Here is a 21,713-nt window from a genome sequence, read left to right as displayed (position 1 = left end):
CGTGCCATATTTTTATATGATGATTTACTATGTAGTGGCACGTGCTCTGTAACTGGGGGTAGCTTAACTTACTAGGAGGGGGGGGGGCACAAACGGAAAGATCCAAATACTAGTTACAGCAATATTGAAGAAAAGTCTGCGACCGAGTTGTTTTGATTTGATTTATAGGCTCTCACCTGTTCAAAGTTGTACTCTCCTTTCGTCACAAGTGAACAGAAATCTGTTATTATTACGTAACAGACATTCACATCTATCAATCTGTGATCAAATGTGAAGTTCAGAAACATTCCAGAGTTTCCAGCTAACTTTTGGACTGTGAGGCCGAGAGGGTAAGCATGCGGCTGGGGTTCGACGGGTTTTAAATGTTCCAGGCAGAATTCAAAGTTGAATTTTTGGCTTATTAGTTTCTCTAGAGAAATGATTGAATCCTCGAGGCAGACCAAAATTGCTCCTTCGTTTGATAGATTAACGAATGTTTCTGATTCGTCAACACTGAAAAGCCGATCAATCAATAAACAAGAAAAATGAATGCAGTTTTCTTCTATAAATCAAGATCTTTTGAAAAAATTTATTGAAAATCGTTCCATTATTGAAAAAAAATTAGCCACGCAGCAACCGGTAGTTTACTATTGTAGAGTTTGTCGGTATAAAGCAACCAACTTTTTTTTAAGAATTAAAAACAATTAACTTGGTTAACATAGCGGTGGTTGTCAATACAACAGATCAACAAGCAACCAACTCCAAAGATTAGCTTTTATGACAATCGCAGCCTACTTCGAATGGTTATCTTGAATATTTTCCAGAATGACTGTTGAATCCACACTGCGGTTATCACCGAGATGATTGAGAGTGGGGAAAGGGGTGTTCAAGTGATTGAAAAATGAAATGGACGATAACGCATGCACTGTCTTTTTAAAAGCGTTATCCATCATAGTTCCTTGCTATGTTATCGATAATGTACTGGTTTATATATATATATAAATGATATATATAAATGATATATTGCCAACCATAACACGACCATCATTCTTTTTATGGAAACTTACAAACCATAAAATGGACCATTATGGAAACTTACAAACCATAGCAAGTTCATAAAAAGAATTTTTTTATGGAACTTTATGGGACCATTATGGAACTTTTTATGGTTGGTAAGTTTGGTCAACCCGGGAATACAGCACGCACACACATGAAGTAACACCCGAAAGATATCGCAACAGGGCACATTAATAGACATTTGGAATGTAGCCGAAAAAAGTTTAAGTGTATTAAGTTATTGAGATGACTCATTTGCCGCCTGTAAACTATAACAAAAATTTTTTGGACCAATGAAAATATGTAGGTCAACACTTTCAGTCGTCACCTCTTTAGTCCTCAACCATACCGCTGTTTTTTTCTAATTAGAATAAATGCTTCTCTGATTTATCCAAACTTAAATCCCGGGCCGAGGAATTTGGCCAAAATTATGTAAGATCAGCGGCAACTAGCGTTGACAAGTCGGAAAATTCACCGCAATTTTCTTACATAATTTTGCGTTGAATGCGTTGAATTTTTGTCTTCAAATTCAACGCATTCAACGCAAAATTTTGTAAGAAAATTGCGGTGAATTTTCCGACTTGTCAACGCTAGTTGCCGCTGATCTTACATATTTAGCGTTGAATTTAGCGTAGATCTTACACATTTAGCGTTGAATTCAGCGTAAATCTTACATATTTTTGCTTTGAATTTAGCGCTGATCATACAAAAAATCAAAGCGTCAAATTGAACTATTAATCTCCAGTTGCGTAAGGGACTCGAACTGCAGACCTCCTGTTTGCTTATCGCCTCTTCTACCATTGTGCCACAGTACCTTGGTTTCCTTAAGAGCCCCAATTCTTATAAAGCGTAGATCTTACATATTTTGCGTTGAATTTAGCGTAGATCATACATATTTTGCGTTGATTTTGCGTAGTATTTAACTTAGCATATTCAACGCATTTACCATATGAGGCGTACTGAGAAAATTTTAAATTTTTTTTAAAAGTTTTGAAAAAAATTTAAATTCCTAATATGGCCTGAAATGGTTTTTGCACCGTAAGAGAGCACTCAAAAGTTATTTTTTGCTGACTTCATTTTTCTCACTTGTGCAGTATAGGGGTCGAAACAGTAAAAAGAATTAGTTTTTTGGAAAAAAAACTTGAGAAATTTAAAATCGTAACATGGTCTGAATTGGATTTTGCACTATAAAAGAGCCCTAAAACTGATTTTTTCTGACCTCATGTTTCTCACCTTTGCATTATAGGGTTCGAGAAAGTGAAAAAAATTGATTTTGGAAAAAAAACTTGAAAAAGTTCTGAATTCGTAAAAAGGTCTGAAATGGATTTTGCACTATAAAAGAGCACTAAAAAGTGTTTTTTTGGTGACTTCACTTTTCTCACCTGTGCAGTATAGGGGTTTGAAACAGTGAAAAAAATTAAATTTTTGAAAAAAAAAACTTGAAATATTTGAAATCGTAACATGCTCTGAATTGGATTTTGCACTATAAAAGAGCACTAAACATGATTTTTTTTTGACCTCAAGTTTTTCACCTGTGAAGTACAGGGGTCGAAACAGTAAAAAAATTGACTTAACGAAAAAAAACTTGAAATCCTAAAGTGGTCTGAAATGGAATGAAAAGATTAGCGTTGGATGCGTTGAATTTATGTAAGATCAACGCTAAATTCAACTCTAAATATGTAAGATCTACGCTAAAATTCAACGCTAAATATGTAAGATCTACGTCAAAATTCAACGCAAAATTATGAAATATTAGCGTTGAATGCGTGAATTTATGTAATATCAACGCTAAATTCAACGCTAAATATGTAAGATCTACGCTAAAATTCAACGCTACATATGTAAGATCTGCGCTAAATTTCAACGCAAATTTTTGTAAGATTAGCGTTGAATGCGTTGAATTTATGTAAGATCAACGCTAAAATTCAACGATAAATATGTAAGATCTACGCCAAAATTCAACGCAAAATTGTGTAAGATTAGCGTTGAATGCGTTGAATTTATGTAAGATCTACGCTAAAATTCAACGATACATATGTAAGATCTACGCTAAATTTCAACGCAAATTTTTGTAAGATTAGCGATGAATGCGTTGAATTTATGTAAGATCAACGCTAAAATACAACGCTAAATACGTAAGATCTACGCCAAAGTTCAACGCAAAATTATGTAAGATTAGCGTTGAATGCGTTGAATTTATGTAAGATCAACGCTAAAATTCAACGCTAAATATGTAAGATCTACGCCAAAATTCAACGCAAAATTATGTACGATTAGAGTTAAATGCATTGTATTTATGTAAGATCGATGCTAAATTCAACGCTAAATATGTAAGATCTACGCTAAATTTCAACGCTAAATATGTAAGATCTACGCCAAAATTCAACGCAAAATTATGAAATATTAGCGTTGAATGCGTGAATTTATGTAAGATCACCGCTAAATTCAACGCTAAATATGTGAGATCTACGCTAAAATTCAACGCTACATATGTAAGATCTGCGCTAAATTTCAACGCAAATTTTTGTAAAATTAGCGTTGAATGCGTTGAATTTATGTAAGATCAACGCTAAAATTCAACGCTAAATATGTAAGATCTATGCCAAAATTCAACGCAAAATTGTGTAAAATTAGCGTTGAATGCGTTGAATTTATGTAAGATCTACGCTAAAATTCAACGATACATATGTAAGATCTACGCTAAATTTCAACGCAAATTTTTGTAAGATTAGCGTTGAATGCGTTGAATTTATGTAAGATCAACGCTAAAATTCAACGCTAAATATGTAAGATCTACGCCAAAGTTCAACGCAAAATTATGTAAGATTAGCGTTGAATGCGTTGAATTTATGTAAGATCAACGCTAAAATTCAACGCTAAATATGTAAGATCTACGCCAAAATTCAACGCAAAATTATGTACGATTAGAGTTAAATGCATTGTATTTATGTAAGATCGATGCTAAATTCAACGCTAAATATGTAAGATCTACGCTAAATTTCAACGCTAAATATGTAAGATCAACGCCAAAATTCAACGCAAAATTATGAAATATTAGCGTTGAATGCGTGAATTTATGTAAGATCAACGCTAAATTCAACGCTAAATGTGTAAAATCTACGCTAAATTTCAACGCTACATATGTAAGATCTGCGCTAAATTTCAACGCAAATTTTTGTAAGATTAGCGTTGAATGCGTTGAATTTATGTAAGATCAACGCTAAAATTCAACGCTAAATATGTAAGATCTACGCCAAAATTCAACGCAAAATTGTGTAAAATTAGCGTTGAATGCGTTGAATTTATGTAAGATCTACGCTAAAACTCAACGATACATATGTAAGGTCTACGCTAAATTTCAACGCAAATTTTTGTAAGATTAGCGTTGAATGCGTTGAATTTATGTAAGATCAACGCTAAAATTCAACGCTAAATATGTAAGATCTACGCCAAAGTTCAACGCAAAGTTATGTAAGATTAGCGTTGAATGCGTTGAATTTATGTAAGATCAACGCTAAAATTCAACGCTAAATATGTAAGATCTACGCCAAAATTCAACGCAAAATTATTTACGATTAGAGTTAAATGCATTGTATTTATGTAAGATCGATGCTAAATTCAACGCTAAATATGTAAGATCTACGCTAAATTTCAACGCTAAATATGTAAGATCTACGCCAAAATTCAACGCAAAATTATGTAAGATTAGCGTTAAATGCGTTGAATTTATGTGAGATCAACGCTAAAATTCAACGCTAAATATGTAAGATCTACGCCAAAATTCAACGCAAAATTATGTAAGATTAGCGTTGAATGCGTTAAATTTTTGTAAGATCAACGCTAAATTCAACGCTAAATATGTAAGATCTACGCTAAATTTCAACGCTTAATATGTAAGATCTACGCCAAAATTCAACGCAAAATTATACAAGATAAGCGTTGAATGCGTTGAATTTATGTAAGATCAACGCTAAAATTCAACGCTAAATATGTAAGATCTACGCTAAAATTCAACGCAAAATTAAATCAGATAAGCGTTGAATGCGTTGAATTTATGTAAGATCAACGCTAAATTCAACGCTAAATATGTAAGATCTACGATAAAATTCAACGCTAAATATGGAATATCTACGCCAAAATCAACGCAAAATTATGTAAAATTAGCGTTGAATGCGTTGAATTCATGTAAGATCAACGCTCAGGCGTAGATCTTACATAAATTCAACGCATTCAACGCCAATCTTACATAATTTTGCGTTTTTTAGCGTTGACACCTCGGCCCGGGCACTCCAGGATAAAAAAATCCCAGACAAAACACCCCCGGACGAAACAGTCCACGATCAATTACTCTCAGTCAAAAAATTCGAGATCAAGAATTCTAATACAAAACAGTCCCAAATAAAAGCGTCCCAGATCAAGCTATTTCTCGATAGAACGTTCGCTGACCGTATGGTCCCATACGAAACCAATTAATCAAAGTGAAATAGTCCAAGAAACTGGCCTCGATATTGAGGTTGGAAACACGCTTCCAAAAGCTTCAGTTTATCAAGAAACGGTACATGTCAATGTTCTCAGCATCATAAAGTAACGTGTTCTGAAAGCAACGTATTGGAATTAACACAAACAATTTAAACAGTGAAACTTAGACAGCAAGGTTTTTTGATGTTCAATGAACAGACTTTTATGTCTGATGTCATTGACGTCAAATCGGTTCGTATTCAGTCGACAATTGTTTAGAAAACTTAAGAATACGAAGCCAAAAACCAGCTTAATTGATACATATCCTGGATAAATTTACATAAAAGTTGGTTAAATGAACTTTTTCGGAACTTTCTACGTATATATTAGAACGTATTCAAATCTCATTTTGCAAGATTAGAGAAACTCGAGTCTGATTGACTAAAATTCGTTCATTTACTACGTAACATCATCCGGTCCTAAAGAAGATGTTGAGAAAACTGGTAAAAGTTTTACAAGCGGGCGGACAATTTAAATGGTTGACGCACGCAAAACGGCGGAGCGTGCAACGCTATCAGAGCTGTAACGCAGTTCTTCAATCCAAGCGGTAGGGTAGTTACCCCAAAATTGATTTCCTCAACTATCCAAACCAATTTACTGGTCTTAAGGTGTTGCTCGGCAATCGCCTGTCACTTAGAGCGTCGGTTCAGCGTCGGTACGTACTCTCTGATCCAACGTGACCAAATCGCATTAGCGTACGACTGCGCTTGGGCGCAACGTTTACGATGGTCAAATTCATCTAAGAGAAAATGGTTAGGAGTTATAGCGTTCAAATCGAACGGTTCAAATCGCAAGGATGCGAATTGAGAGCATACACCATGGGACACAAGGTAGAACGCAGCACCTCATCCGTGAGGCGACGCGTGCCAAGGATAGCTTACAACACGCCCTTGAAGCTGCGTACCAACCTCTCCCAGATACCACCTTGATGCGGTGCGCTGGTTGGATTGAACCTCCACTTTATGCCTTTGTGAGCGACCTCAGCTTCAACATTGACAATGTTCCACTTTTGGACAATTTCTCGGAGTTCTTTCACCGTTCCAATAAAGTTAGTGCCATTGTCCGCCAAATCATTGCGGGTGTACCCCTACGTGTACCCCTATGGACTGCTTGTGCTCAACTCCCATAACACGAGAACTGGTCTCCATAATGTAACTATCTGAAAATGGACGACGCGAGTAGTGAGACAGGTGAAGACGAATTCCCTCTTTTTCTCTGAAATACGGCCGTAACATAGAACGGCCCAAAGTAGTCAATGCCGGTGTTTGTGAAGAGAGGAGATTGGTAAACCAGTCTCTCTTTAGGTATGTCAGAAATGATTGGATGCATAGTTACAGCTTGGATTTCTCGGCATCTCAAGCAGTGTACTTTGACGGAACGCAAAGACGATCTTAGTTTCAGTACTCTATAATAGTCCTGCCCAATTGATCTTAGGTACTCAAGGCCCTCATGATAATGCTTACGAGGGTGTGTTAAGGGAACGTTTTTACAAACGTATGACGTGCATCTAAGATGATTGGGTACCTTACGTTAAACTCATCCTCCATTAACCGCTTGATGCGGCCAGAGGAACGGGTTAGTTGATTTGAGCTAAGGAATGGCAAATGTGGAGTAGTTCGGCTTCTCCTTTTAACAGAATTTTGTTCAAGAAGGTCCTTTTATTCAGATTGAAAGGATTCTCCTTGCACCAAGTACTGGACATGACGCTCGACTTCGTCAAACTCAGTAGGATCCGAAATGCTACCGTCGAGGTTACGGTAGCTGACATGTTTCAGCAATAGCCGGAGAACGTATGCGGCAATACGCAAGTACTTTTAATAAAAACTAAACTTATCAAAAGGGGATAACGAAGTAACGGGAATTGTCTGTTTTTAACAGATGTAGCCAGAGATACAGTGTCTTCTATAGTGACTGCTTGGTTGTCGCCAAATTTGAAGGTATTAATGACGTCTTTCTTCGGTACGAACGGGAAACGAGAATTAGTTCCGAATTGCGGACCTTTGACCAAACTTCATAGTTGCAAAGCTTTAGCGGACATTCCACGCGTGATAGCGTCAGCTAGCGACGTGTTCCATTGGTCAACTCTGGTATGCTACAAATTTTCGAAAACACGGTTTGCAACAAAACACTGTTGTCACCTCGCCAGGAGGAGTTGATACTCGGGCTTGAAGGAATACGACAGCACAAAAACTATCCTGGGAACTGTCACCGAACATATGCAGCTCTACATTACCAAAGGGTCCAGTAAAACAACTTTGAGGAATTTTGATGTTTTCAAGATTGGGTAAGTCCGCACTTCAAACCAAGAATCTATGAACCTTGTCTTGCGAGAGCTCATCATTCCAATGTTGTCTTGTGACACGCCAGATGTCTTTTAATAGCAGTCAAGCACCAATAGCAAACGGTGCGACAAGACAAATATGGGAAAAGTCGAGAAAAGACTTAGGACCAAGCGCTGCGTAAGTGGCTTGGTGATAGCGCAGCTTGTACCCCTACTCACAACTTAAGTGTCATAAGTGTGATCCCCCTTTAGCCCAAACACGCGCAATGAATATTCCTGGCTTGAAACAGAAACCTTGGGCTCAGTAGGTTGAGGAGAACCATCAATTCGATCCACAAGATTTGGCACATTGCTTATAAACTTTTTAAGCTTGAACCCACCGAGATGGAGAAGATGTACCAATTCCTTAGATCTATTGATTGCTTTCTCAGGAGTCTCCACTGAGTCAAGGTAATCGTCCATGTAAAAGTTTTCAAGGACGGCTTTCGCAGCTTCGGGGTAAAATTTGGCATTGTCTCTCGCATTTCGTTGAAATTCATAGTTGGCGCAGGTGGTCGAGTCCTTAGCCCCAAAAAAATAGCGCGTATATTGATACACTACAACGTTTGTTGTGAGGTTCTCCTGCTACAAAAGTCGAAGTGATGGTTGATCTGAGGTTAATACACCCACCTGTAGAAACATTCCATCGATGTCAGCAGACACAGCGTATTGCTGCTGTGGGAAGCGGAGAAGTACATATAAAAGGTTTTGGAGCAGATCAGGGCTCAAGAGCAAGGGATTATTCAGCGAGACTCCATGAAGTTTTTATGCGCCAGTGAGCACCCTACGCACCTTAGCGGGTGCGTACAATTGGTTCGAAATTAAAACCCAGGTGATAGGGTAAATACCAATTTTTATCGGACCGGTTTTCAACCTTGTGAGCATCCGGAACCTCAATTAAATATCGCTTATTTAGATCTTCGTTGATGCTACTAGTATACTTCTCTAACGTCTTCATAATTGGCCAATCGTTTTCTGAGATATTTTAGCTGCACTAGGGAGGAAAACTAATTCTTTGGGAGCTTGGTATAGTCTGCTGCTCACCGTTTTCCGACATCGTATCTCAGGCCATTGTGTACGGTGGTATTCTAAAGGATTTCATGAGCCCTTGCGTATGCTACAGATCGTAAATCGACCTGCTTGTTTGCCCCGAACGATTCAATGTTGTACCATGATTTTACTTGACTTGCTAACTCAATTGATTATGGCTTTAAAGCACGATGAGGTTAAACACGAAATCAATGGTATCGAACCGCTTAAAACTTGCTTGCCTTCTTGGTGATAAATCTAATTAATTCACACAAATGAGCAAAAGAATGCATCAATGTTCTGTCTTACAACTTTTTTGGAATTTGTCTTTTTTGTTGAGCCCTTCTAAAGAAGATGACCCAGTCAAACATATTGAGGGCTTCCTCTAAAATTGTCCAGATACCAGGGTTACTGACTCCGGCAATCGCTAACCAATCCCAGCTCTGCTTTCTCGAATTCTTGTTAGTCAAGGGTATTATAGATTTTGTTCAAACAGTTGTTCAAATATGTTTGCAAACTTTGGGTAGAGTCCTTTTTTGTGAACCCTCGGCGACTGCTTTTTTAATTAAAAAAGAATAATTGTTTGTGTGGCTCCAAAATTGTTGTCCACAGGGGGCGTTTGAGGGAAATTCTGTTGGTAAGGATGTAACTTTTAACAAATTGACAACTTTGGGCAATAACAAACACGATGCTTGGGATATTTTGGGTAAAGACAGCCTGGATTTGCGCCTCCGCGGGAGCAATTTACCAACCGCATTTATCGACAAACCAAATTTAAACGATGTTGATGTTAAATTTGTAAATTTGCTTCTTCCAGTGAGGGTCGCGGGTCCATATTGAAGGTGAAAACACGCTTTCGAAAGCTTCAGTTTATCAGGAAACGGTACAAATCAACGTTCTCAACATCATAAAGCAACGTGTTCTGAATGTCCGGTATTAGCATAAAGACGTACAATTCAACCAGTGAAGCTGAGACGGAAAGATTTTTTGATGTTCAATTAACAGGTTTTTTCGTTTAAGAATATGAAGCCAAAAACCAGCTTAATTGATACATATCGTGGTTATGTTTACTTAAAATTAGGTTAAATGAACTTTTTTTTGGAACTTTCTACGTATAATAGGACGTATTTAAATCTTGTTATAAAGATTAGGAATACTCAATTCTGATTGGCTAGAAACCATTCATTTACTAGGTAATACTCGAGAAAACTGTCCTAGACAATTTTGTGTCTGGTGAAAAAGATCTATACCCTTTAGTCCCAAGTAAGTAATAAAAAATAAAAAACTTATCTGCAGAAAATTATGTATGTAATATCCAATAAAGCCATGTAAGAGTTTGTGCAAAATTACAGTTTGATTAAAAACTGTTGTAAAAATCAGCCTAATTTTATTTTATTGGCATACAAATTTTAGCAAAACTCGAGGACTGCTTTTGTTAATTGGTGTACATGCATTTAATCCGTTGTTTAGCCAGAATTGGTTTACCTGCGACTGTTTTTGCCTACTTTCTTTGGTCTATGTTGTCTGTGACAGTAGTTGACGACAAAATTTCGAAAAAAATAACGAAAAAGCGCTAACTGTCCACAAGACAAGATTATATTCAGCTTTTTTGCTTCTTCATTGCCTATGGATTTTCTGGATCTGTTATGTTTTGCTTTCCCCCAGCTTAGTGAGCATAAATTTTTTTACGTGCTATTTTCTTACATAGTAACGGGCTATATAACAACATATAATTTGCAACTGGGGGTCATAAAAAACACCGGGGCAGCCGAAACTGAATAGATCCGATTTTCTTCATATTTCTTGATATTAGATTTTTGTGACTTTTTTTATTTTGAACTGACTCTTGCTGATTTTTGCCGTTAACGCCGACTATTGACTTTCTGCTTTGTTGCCTTAAACAAAAACTTGTAGTGGGAGTGCAAATGATTCTGTTTTATTTGGACAGAATTGGGAAGTTTTTCATTTAAATCAAGCAAGATTTGTGAATTTTTTTTCCATAAAGGCTTAAAACTCCATCGTTTTTCTTTCTAAAACCTTTCCTGTGATGATCCAGATTAAACAAAAATGAACCAATAATCATGGCCGTTTTAGAGAGCACTTGCTTTAGATATCAGACATTCGAAATAAGGGCTCAGGGAAGCAGATAATATACACCCACTAAGCTGAGGAGCAACCACTAATATACACACTACCACTGCGGGGCAAACGGAAAAAAATGCACGGTTTAACTTTTTTACGTTTTTTAATAATTTGTTTTTCGTCCTTAGTGACAATATTGTTTTCAGTTTCCTCCAAATTCAAGCCCATTGCCACTTGAAATGTGCAACAGACACAATTTGTTTAAATTTGAGAGTCGCGTTATTTTTCAGCAGAGATATTGTCATCAGTTAGTTTTTTGTTGATTCGAGATGAAAATTCTCTGCACTCTTAGTTATCTCGAAGAGTCATTTTTAATAAAAGAAGCTTCGAACAAGCAACAGTCCCGGACTACACTAAATTATTTTTTCAGCGCTGAATCATTATAACTTTTGTTCTGAATTTTGGACTGTCAAGTATCATGATCATGTCAAAAATTAGGCTGATCAGAGTAAAAAATCAGGACAACCTAGTTTCTCTGAATTTGTTCTGAACTACATGACAAAATCAGACTGTGGCATTACTGATCAGAACAAAATTTTAGCTTGAAGAAAAAATCTCAGAAAAAAACTCGGCATGAAAATACTCTGAATTTAATATGAGAATAACGAAAGAACAATAGATCCGGAGGGAAGGGGGGTTGTATCACCACCGACAAGCTAGAAAACAAGCTAGATTCTTCAGCCGAGAGTCCAAGTACTGCAGTGATTTCAATTATGTTTACTGTATCTATTTCAGTTATTCCAAGTAACTTTTGGCCATGTCTTTGAGCCCCCTTCCACCGACCCCCCTTCACTATACTAGAGCTCACTATAACGAGCCCAATTTGGTGGTAACAGGTCGTTATATTTTTTCTAGGGACGGACGCCAGTTTCTATGCATACTTTAATGCGATTCTGTCATGATTGTTTTTTTTGTTACAATCGAAAATTTCACTTTTGCATGATTTTTGTCTGATCATGGTAAAAATCATGTTCTATTCTGTCAAGTACAAAATCATGATTTAAAAAGTTTTCCTGAATTTGTCCTGCTCATAAAAACATAAAATTGGACTGCAAATGTACTGATTCAGAACTGATTTTGTGAAATAATATGGGAATGTAAAGATTCAGCGCTGAATTGTCCTGGGACTAGGGTCCGGGGTGGTTATTCATCAAGCTATAACGATTATTATCATTAAGCTTATTCGAAGTCAAACAAGTTTCTCCATTCTAGTGCTTTCTTGATTTTCGTGATTTTCTTCTCGGAATTTAAAGCATTTCTTAAAAAGGAAATTTGATATTGACTGCAACACTTTGACTTTAAGTAGAACCTTTAAATGGGATAAATTTTACACGCTACGGTCATTTAACTTTTTTGTTAAATATCGAGCATGAATAGCCATAAGTCTTAAAACTGTATTTTTTGAATGAAAATGCTAGACTTGATGGATAGTTTGATGCTGTGTATATTCTTCTCCTGGCGTTTTGATCGGATACAGAGACCTCTGTCAATGAATATTTCAACTTTTGTGTTACTGACTGGCTGTGTTAATAAAAATCACAAGACAGTCATTCTTTTCCGAATTAATTATGTGAAATAAAGTCTGGGTTGAATGAAATGATGGAGTTGATTGCGCACTTCTAAAGCATCCTCTATGTTGTGTAACAATAAAGTCAAGAGAAGTCATTCAGCGCATGAAAACTTGAACAAGTTGAAAACGTTTACCAGCAAACACGTAATCATTGAAAAAACTGTAACAAAAACCTTTACTGAATATAACTCTTTGACTAGAGAACTTTTTCCCCTATATAAAGAACAAGTAATTGGTGAGCTTTCTTCGGAGAGAACCTTCTTTTATGGCCCTAAATGTCGGACCTAATTCTCTTCACAGCTCTACATTCTGAGCACATGCTGGCACAAGACAAATGCATCACCCGTCAACTGTCATAGCAAAGACGTGAGGCCCGCAGACTGTCAGACGTTACCCATGGGTAACGTCTGACAGTCTGTAGGCGTCACACGTTACCCCTGGAGGGCTGTTTTCCACTACGGTTCAGAGGTCACCGTCGTTGATTGCCCGGGGATTCAGATGTCAACTCAAGAAGTCCTGTTCCCCGGTGAGATCAATTCAAAAAAATCAATGTTTTTCTACAGGTCAAAAAAAGAAAAAAGTACAAAACCTGAAAATTGTCCCCTTTTATCTAAATTTATTGCCATTTTAGACAATATTTCTTTGAATTATAGTTGTCAAAATTATTTGAACACAATGACAAATTCTTAGTGCAAGAAGTCGATACTAAAAATGGAAATTGACGGAAAAAAACGTTTTTGAAAACAGAAATTCAATAAACGTTTTTTTTCAATTCTTGGCTCGATATTTTTACATAATATGTTTCTAATAGTTCAATCTCGCTCTTGAACTTGTTGTTAGCGAGCTAATAGGTCAATATTCGGATAAATTCAAACAGCTATTCAGAAACGAAAATTGACAAAAAAAAAACGTTTTTGAAAGCATAAATTCAAAAAGCGTTTTTCAAATTCTTGGCCTGAAATTCTTATAGAATCTACTTTTAATAGTTCAACCTCATTTTTGAACTTCGTGCTAGTGAGCCAAAAAGGTCATTAATTGGATAAATTCAATAAGCTGTTCAGAAACGAAAGTTGACAAAAAAAATTTTGAAAAAAGAAATTCAAAAAACGTTCTCTAACTTGTTGGCCTGAAATTCCTAGAAAATTTACTCTTAAAAGTTCAACTTCACTTTTGAAGTTTTTTCCAGTGAGCAAAAATGCTGATTTCGTCGATAAAATCAATTAGATTTCCAAAAACGTATAATTGATGAACAAAAACGTTTTTGACAACAGAAACTCGTTAATTGAATAAGTTCATTTAGTTTTTCAAAAACGAAAATTGACAAAAAACAGTTTCGACCAGATAAAATCAAAAAAGCGCTTCTAAAGTGTCGGCTTCATATTATTATCAAAAGAAAATTATGACGATCCAAACCCGTCTCTGAAGCGGTTTCTTGTCAATTTTTCAACAGAAATTGGCTGAAAAAAACTTAAATAATCCCAAAAAACTGAGAAAATCTTGCCATATTCTTCAAAAACAAACAAAAAAGAGAAAATATTATCTTATTTTTCTTTTCCGCAAAGCTTAATTTTTTTTGCAGAAATCCTCGGTCTCAGACGTTGCCGTCTGTGATTTCCCTTCCCGATTGGATTCCGACATTACCATTATCAGATGAAGAGCCTTTGTAGAGAAAACGGTCTCAGAACTCACCAAAGGTTTTCAAATATTTCAGCAAAAACGTTTTTTTCCAGAAAGAGATATCAGACGTTGTCTCAACTGAAAACAAAAAGTAACCCTCAGATACATAGATTACATCAGTTAAAAAAGCAACATCAGATCAGAGTGTACAACTAGAAAGAGAGATAAAGCAAAATATTTTGAGAAATAACGAAAATTTTGAAACTCACATTTTTTTTCAAGTTGCGTGCAATCAAGTACACTTCTTCAACTTGTTCTGCCGTTACTGTAACCCTTGTTGCCGAAACGCATCGAAGTTTTATAATTTTGCTGCTTTTAGCCCTCAAAACAACAAAAAGCTCCTATTCATCAATCAAATAATTTAGTTGGAGTTAGAGAGCCAAAATGAAGTTCGGTAGTTGGTTTCATAAGTTTTCTGGTAGGTTAATTACAATTTTTTGGGGGGAAAAAAGACAAATTTTGAAGTTCACAAGAAAAAGGAGTTTAATGTAACAATTATTTGAGAAACAAAGAATCCTCGATTGTTTAATCAGTTTAATAACAGTGTGTTTCCACAAAACCACAATCAATTTCTTAATAAAACTACTCGGCAATTTTAATCACTTCCTCCTCGGAATTACAACCAGGAACTAACGAAAAAATAACTTTTGGCTCAATTTTGCTCAAAACAACAATTTCGCCAAACAATCTGCAAAATCATCAAATTCAAACTGCCTCTGACTTTCCAGCATCTTCCGTGCCCTGCGGTGCAAAGGTACCAAATTTTGTTGATCTACAGTCACAAAACAACGCAAAACAAAACCAATTTTGTCACCCAAACAATCGGCCAAGTAATTTATTTTTAACCAACTTACAAGCCAATGCATCAAACGCTAATTTCAACCTTGTTTCATGGTTCACAAACGTTGATTATAAACATTTAATTAACTTACCTCCCTTAAAGTTGAAAAACTCTAATGGAAATCCTCTTCGCTTCCATGAAAGAATCAAGAACTTGCATAGTATGATTCACCTTAACACTGTAATCAGAGGAACACACCGAATAAAATATCTGCAGAAATGATATACGCATAATCTTGCAACCTGTCGTACTACCAGACAATCTTAAACGTGCTGAAAAATCATTTCGGTGAACGAACCATTGTGGTTAACACCTTTATCAACCAACTTGAATATTGGCAAATCAATCATCAGAATAAACGGACTTTTGTTGTTTTTTCGTCTTTTTTGAAACGATTTGTTCAGGCATTTCAGAACCTTGGTCTTATACCACACCTCTAATGAACAACGCTTTTGAAAAAACCAAAGAAAAAGTTCCACACAACGTCATCTTGAGGTGGACCGAGCAGTGTCTCACTGAGCTCCACTCAGACCCATCTCTTGCAGAAGTCTAGCAGTGGTTAGAGCTTCAAGCTCAAGTTTATGATAAAGTTTACCGGGAAAATCCCACGAGAAACACATATCAGAATTCCATTAAATTTGGAAACTCAAACTTCAAAGCTTATACAGCTTACAGAAACTACACATCAAAACCTCTAAACTCTCTAGTTGTTAATCAGAAAAGGAACCGAAAGCATCAATTGCAACAAAATCTGCAGCCGAAGTCAATCAATTCTTATCCGAAGAAATTCAACACCACAAATTGACTTAGCAAAAAATACCACAAAGAGACACGTCTGTCAACTAAACAATGCCAAATATGCAGTGGTTTCCATCATACGGCAGTGCATTACCCAGCAAAACAAATCAAACTTCTAACAGCAGGTTTTTCAATTGAAAACACACAAAAACATCTGCCTTCTTTTTCGTCAAACAACAAGACAATGGTTGAAAATCCAATCAACAGTTCTCAGGCAAAAGGCCAGGAGAAAAAGAATTCAGACAACTGCTACGCACAATCCATCAACGAAGAGAACCAAACCAACCCTCAAAGACGAACCCTAAATAGAAGAAGTAAATACCAGTCTTTTAGTATCAACCAGAGTCCCGATGCACTAAAAAAAACTGGCATGAGCACCTTCAACTCATCCCTGTTTCGTTTCTGGAAAGAAAAAAAGCCTTCAGCACATACGTATTAATTGATCCTGGTAGTCAATGTGGTTTTGTTCTGGATGCCATTTCAGAATATCTTGAGCTTCCATGCAAATCTCATCAATCAGTTCCCTGTTCACTTCCTTAAAAATGAAAATAACCTAACTCCCTTTTTAATAAACGAATCAGTCACCATTACAAGTTACAAATCAACAGAGATATCCTTTGAACTCTCTCGAGTGTACAGCACACCATCTTTGAATGTCAAAGCCGCAAATGTTTTCCAATGAAATCAAAATTGCGAAGCATTCAACAACCTAAGCCATATTCACTTTCCTTATATTGCCTATGGCAAAATCGGTGCCCTCCTTGTTGCTAACGCCTTTGCATTTACCTATCCCCCTCATGTCATTCAAAGAAATCAAAATCAACCGTTCGGTGTCCAAACTAAAATAAGTTGGACCTTAGCCGGTGAATACGAAAATTGTTTCACAAACAACCATCTGAAATCCTCCAATCTGCCAAAGGAAGCCTTCGTCTTCCAAGTTTCAAGAAATTGAACCGACAAGCCCGATCTAGACAAACTAGTTGCACAGTTCTGGAGAACTGAATCGCACGGAACCCAAACAGACAGAAAGCCTTCATCTCCCTTTAATCAAAGGTTCCTCCAGATAATGAAAAAATCAATTGTTTTCAATGGAAAAGATTTTAAGAATACACTGCCTTGGAAAAAAATTACGTTTCCGCCCTCAGTCAAGTCAAAAGCTTGAATAAGCGACTCGAGCGTAACCCTCAACTTCGTGATAAATATAAAAAGACTCTGCAAACTGACTAAGAAAAACTACGTGAAACCAGTTGAGATGCAAGATCCACCGCCGGATCGAATCTGGTGTTTCTCAAATCACTCAATTGAGAATTCTAACAAGCCTGACAGGGTTGAGCGCGTCCCAAAAGCCACCTTCAAACTGCGCGGACAATCACTAAACATTAACTTGATAACAGGTACTGACCTGCTTAAAAACCTGCTTGGAGTCCTTACGCGTTTTTGTAAAAATCCAATTGCAGTCCTCGCGGACATCGAAGGCATGTTCACGCAAATTGCATTCAACCCAACTGACCAGTCAGCCCTTCATTTGCTGTGGATAAACGACAATGAAATACGATAGTATCAATTTACAAGACTAATTTTTTGCCCCCATCCTGCGCGATCAATGTTTTGAATCGATGCGTTGATAAAAACGGAGATAAATATCCCGAAGTAGTCATAGCCGTCATGAAAACTTTTATATGGATGATTATATCCAGTCCCAAAATGCGGTAACGAATGCCTCAAAGACAGTTTATCAAATCATTCAGAGTCTTCAGGAAGGCCTTTTCCGCCTCACAAAATTTTTAATGATCCAGATGTTCTGGATAACATAACAACAAGGGACATTGAAGAAAACAGTGAGATTGTCAGAGTCTTTGCACAGTAGTGGAATCTGAAAAATGACACCTTCACTATAAAACCCATAACAAATCTTCCACGGATGCAATTGAGCGTACTCAGAGGAAAATGTTTAGCCTTGTATGCTCGATATTTGACCCTGTTGGCATACTGTCACTTTTGACATTCCGTTTCAGAACCCTTCTCCATGAAATTTGAAAATTTGGATGAACGTCGCATGAACGACCGCGCGTATAAAATAAGCAGAAGACCTCAGAAAACATTAGATTAATACCTCGAAAAGCCTGAAGTACATATTAACAGAACACTAACAAGTCTCCAACACTCTGAAAGCAGTAAAGTGTATTCGTTGATGCCTCAACAGCTGCAATGACAGCTGCGTACCTGCGAATAACACAAAACCATTCAGAGGTAACAGAAACTTGTTTCTTCAATGGAAAATTCAAACTTGCTCCAACAAAGCAAACAAGCGCATTTAAACTTGAACTTGAATTATTTTGGTTTTATAGCAGAGTTTCAATCAACAACATTTTTGAAAAAGCCAAGAAAAGGTTCCACACAATCTCATCCTGAAATGGACCGAGCACTGTCTCACTGAAATCCACTCAGACCCATCTCTTGCAGAATTCCAACAATGGCTAGAGCTTCAAGCTCAAGTTTATGACAAAGATAACCGGGAAACTCACATGAGAAACACATTCCCCAAATCGAAAAATTTTGGAAACTCAAACTTCAACGCTAAAACTGCTCACCGAAACTACAAATCTTAACCTTTAAACTCTCTAGTTGTTAATCAGAAAAGGAACCAAAAGCATCAATTGCAACAGAATCTGAAGCCGAAGTCAGCCAATACTGCTCCGAAGAGATTCAACACAAACGAATCTTGCGAAAAATGCAAGAGCAATCACAGCATTGCAACTTGCCCTGAATAGCAGCTCTGTCCTTCTAATGAGAGATGCCGCATTGTTAGAAAAAACAGTTTGTGTACAAAATGATTTAGCAAAAAACACCGCAAAGTGACATCTCTGTCAACTAAAGGATGCCAAATATTCAGTGGTTTCCATCATGCAGCATAATTTTCCTTGGATGCAATTTTCCGCATACAGCAGCAAATTTTCCACGGATGCAACTGAGTATACTCAAAGGAAAATATTTACTCTTGTATGCTCGATATTTGACCCTCTTGGCATACTGTCACTTTTGACATTCAGTTTCAAAACCCTTCTCCATGAAATTTGAAAACTTGGATGAACGTCGCATGAACGACCGCGCGTGTAAAATAAGCAGAAGACTTCAGAAAACATTAGATTAATGCCTCGAAATGCCTGAAGTACATATTCACAGAACACTAAAAAGTCTCCAACACTCTGAAAGCAGTAAAGTGTATTCGTTGATGCCTCAACAGCTGCAATGACAGCTGCGTACCTGCGAATAACAAAAAACCATTCAGAGGTAACAGAAACTTGTTTCCTTATTGGAAATTGCAAAGTTGCTCCAACAAAGCAAACAAGCAAACCTAAATTTGAACTCGAAGCTGCAGTAATTGGAGCTGGGCAACATTCTCCTGGGGTATGGTAGGTTACAAAAGTCTCGATCATCTTCAGAGCCAATCAATATTCGGCCTGTGAAACCAGCTGTCGTAGCAACAACAGCACATACAGCCTTAAATGCTCCGGAGCCAATGATAGATCCAACACGTTTTTCGTCTTGGAAAAAAAATGCTACTCACCTTAGCCACTGTCTTTAACTTACTGTTCAGAGCAAAGAAACTTTGTGACAGCGAACAACAATACCAGAACAATGACACTGATCTGTCCCGAAGACATTTTATCAAATGCTTTCAACAGAGTTCATTTCGATTGACAATTTCTTCATTAATGAAAGGCTTCAAACTTCATTTTAATTGCAAATTACGTGACTTCAACCCAATCCCCAATAAAAATTGTATACCCCGTCCAAATTGAAGACTTGACTTTGCTCCCGATGAGCTTGAAATGGAGAATTTCCAATTATTCTGCAAGCGAAAGACACAATCACACGCTTGTACTTGGAAAATGCTCATCTCGTATGCATTCGTCAGGGAGCAGAAACCGTCAATCGTTTGTTCAGCAACAATTCCACGTCTTTGGCTTGCGAAAATGTCTACTTAGCATAACATTTTGCTGTTTTTTATGCAGAAGATATAATGCGGAGAACATACAACCAATCATGGCTCGTCTTCCCGCTTTCCGTTTCCAATCAGCCGCAACACAATTCCCATTTTACAATAGTGGTGTCGAATTCTTTGGACCATTTTATATAGAGGAAACAAAAAGAAAAAACATTATGGTTAGTCTTTACGTGCTTGACCACGTGAGCAGTTCACCTTGAAAGTTGCCCCGATCTCAACACCGGTGCATCCCTAAATGCATTTCGACGTTTCACAGGTAGACGATGTGAACCGAAATTACTGTGCAGTGATAATGGAAGCAATTTCATTGGAGCGTCAGAAGAACTCAAAAAAAAGTGTAAAGAGCCTTGACACCGGGAAAATACACAAAGTTCTTGTAGCTAAAATGATCAGGACTTGGAAATCCAAGCCGCTGTATGGCCCCCGGTTTGGCTGTGTTTGGGAGCGTTTGATACAGACAGCGAAATGACTCTCGCGCCTAACCACTTCCTGATCAGTCGTTAATTCAACTCTCTGGCACCAGGAAAGATTCCAGTCAGCTTGAGCCATGGAGAAATCTGCAGCAGATGATGAACCACTTCTTGAAGCAATTTGTCAAAAAACACGTGCCGACAATTTTCATGAGATCCAAATGGAATGAGAGCAACCAGTCGCCACTTATAGTTAATGACGTTTTCTGGATCCTGAAAGACATGACATCTCGTGGAATTCGGCCTCTTGGGCTTATGTTGGGGTGTATCCTGGACGAGATGGCAACGCCGTGTGGTGAAGGTAAAAACGGCTTACGGTACGTTCGTTCGCCCCGTTTCCGCAGTCGCACTCGTTTTGGCTGATTCGCCCTATTTTCTAAAAAATTCACGTAACGGCTTCTAGGCAACTTGGGTTAGCCTCTCTTCGACAACCTTTTCAAGTATTGCTGGGCCCCTGTGCGTTACTCTCTCTCTCTCTCTCTCTCTCTCTCTTCGACGACCCCCTCAAGTGTTGCTGGCCCCCTCAAAAGTTGCTGGTAGAGAGCAAAGCTGTCTTGAGTTTATGACCTCACACAAATGTTGCTGATCTTCCCAACAACGAGATGCCTCTTGCACCTAACCACTTCCTGACCAGTCTTTTATTCAACTCTCTGGCACCAGGAAAATTTGACAGCGATTTTAGTCAGCTTGATCCATGGATAGATCTGCAGCAGATGATGAGCCAATTCTTGAAGGGATGTGTCAAAGAACGCCCGCCTACAAAGCTCATGAGATCCAAATGGAATGAGAAGAACCAGTCGCCACTTATAGTTCATGACGTTTTCTGGATCCTGAAAAACATGACTTCTCGTGGAATTTCGCCTCTTGGGCGTATGTTGGGGGTGTACCCTTGACGAGATGGCAACGCCGTGTGGTGAAGTTAAAAACTACTTACGGTACCTTCGTTAGCCCCGTTTCCACACTCGCACGCGTTTTGGCTGATTCGCCCTGTTTTCCAAAAAATTCGCGTAACGGCTTCTCGGCAACTTGGTCCACCCTTTCTTCGACAACCTCTTCAAGTATTACTGGGCTCCTGTGCGTTACTCTCTCTTCGACGACCTCCTCAAGTGTTGCTGGCCCCATCTAGTGCTGCTGGTAGAGAGCAAAGCCATCTTGAATTTACGACCTCACACAAATGTTGCTGATCTTCCCAACAACGAGATGCCTCTCGAACCTAACCACTTCCTGACCAGTCTTTTATTCAACTCTCTGGCACCAGGAAAATTTGACAGCAATTTCAGTCAGCTTGATCCATGGATAAAACT

General features: G+C 37.7%; 1 protein-coding gene across 1 annotated transcript in view; it reads right to left on the bottom strand.

Moving 5' to 3' along the window:
- The window catches only part of LOC142354674 (uncharacterized), a 31,539-nt gene that overhangs the window by 8,941 nt on the left and 885 nt on the right, over nucleotides 1-21,713 (bottom strand). Inside the window, exon 2 of the mRNA XM_075407030.1 lies at nucleotides 177-492. Coding sequence (XP_075263145.1) covers nucleotides 177-492 — 316 coding nt within the window. The remainder of the gene's footprint in view (nucleotides 1-176; nucleotides 493-21,713) is intronic.

This window comes from Convolutriloba macropyga, chromosome 15 (assembly GCF_964194025.1).
Source record: "Convolutriloba macropyga chromosome 15, txConMacr16.3, whole genome shotgun sequence".
In the NCBI taxonomy this organism is placed as follows: Eukaryota; Metazoa; Xenacoelomorpha; order Acoela; family Convolutidae; genus Convolutriloba; species Convolutriloba macropyga.
This window is presented reverse-complemented; position numbering and strand designations above follow the sequence as displayed.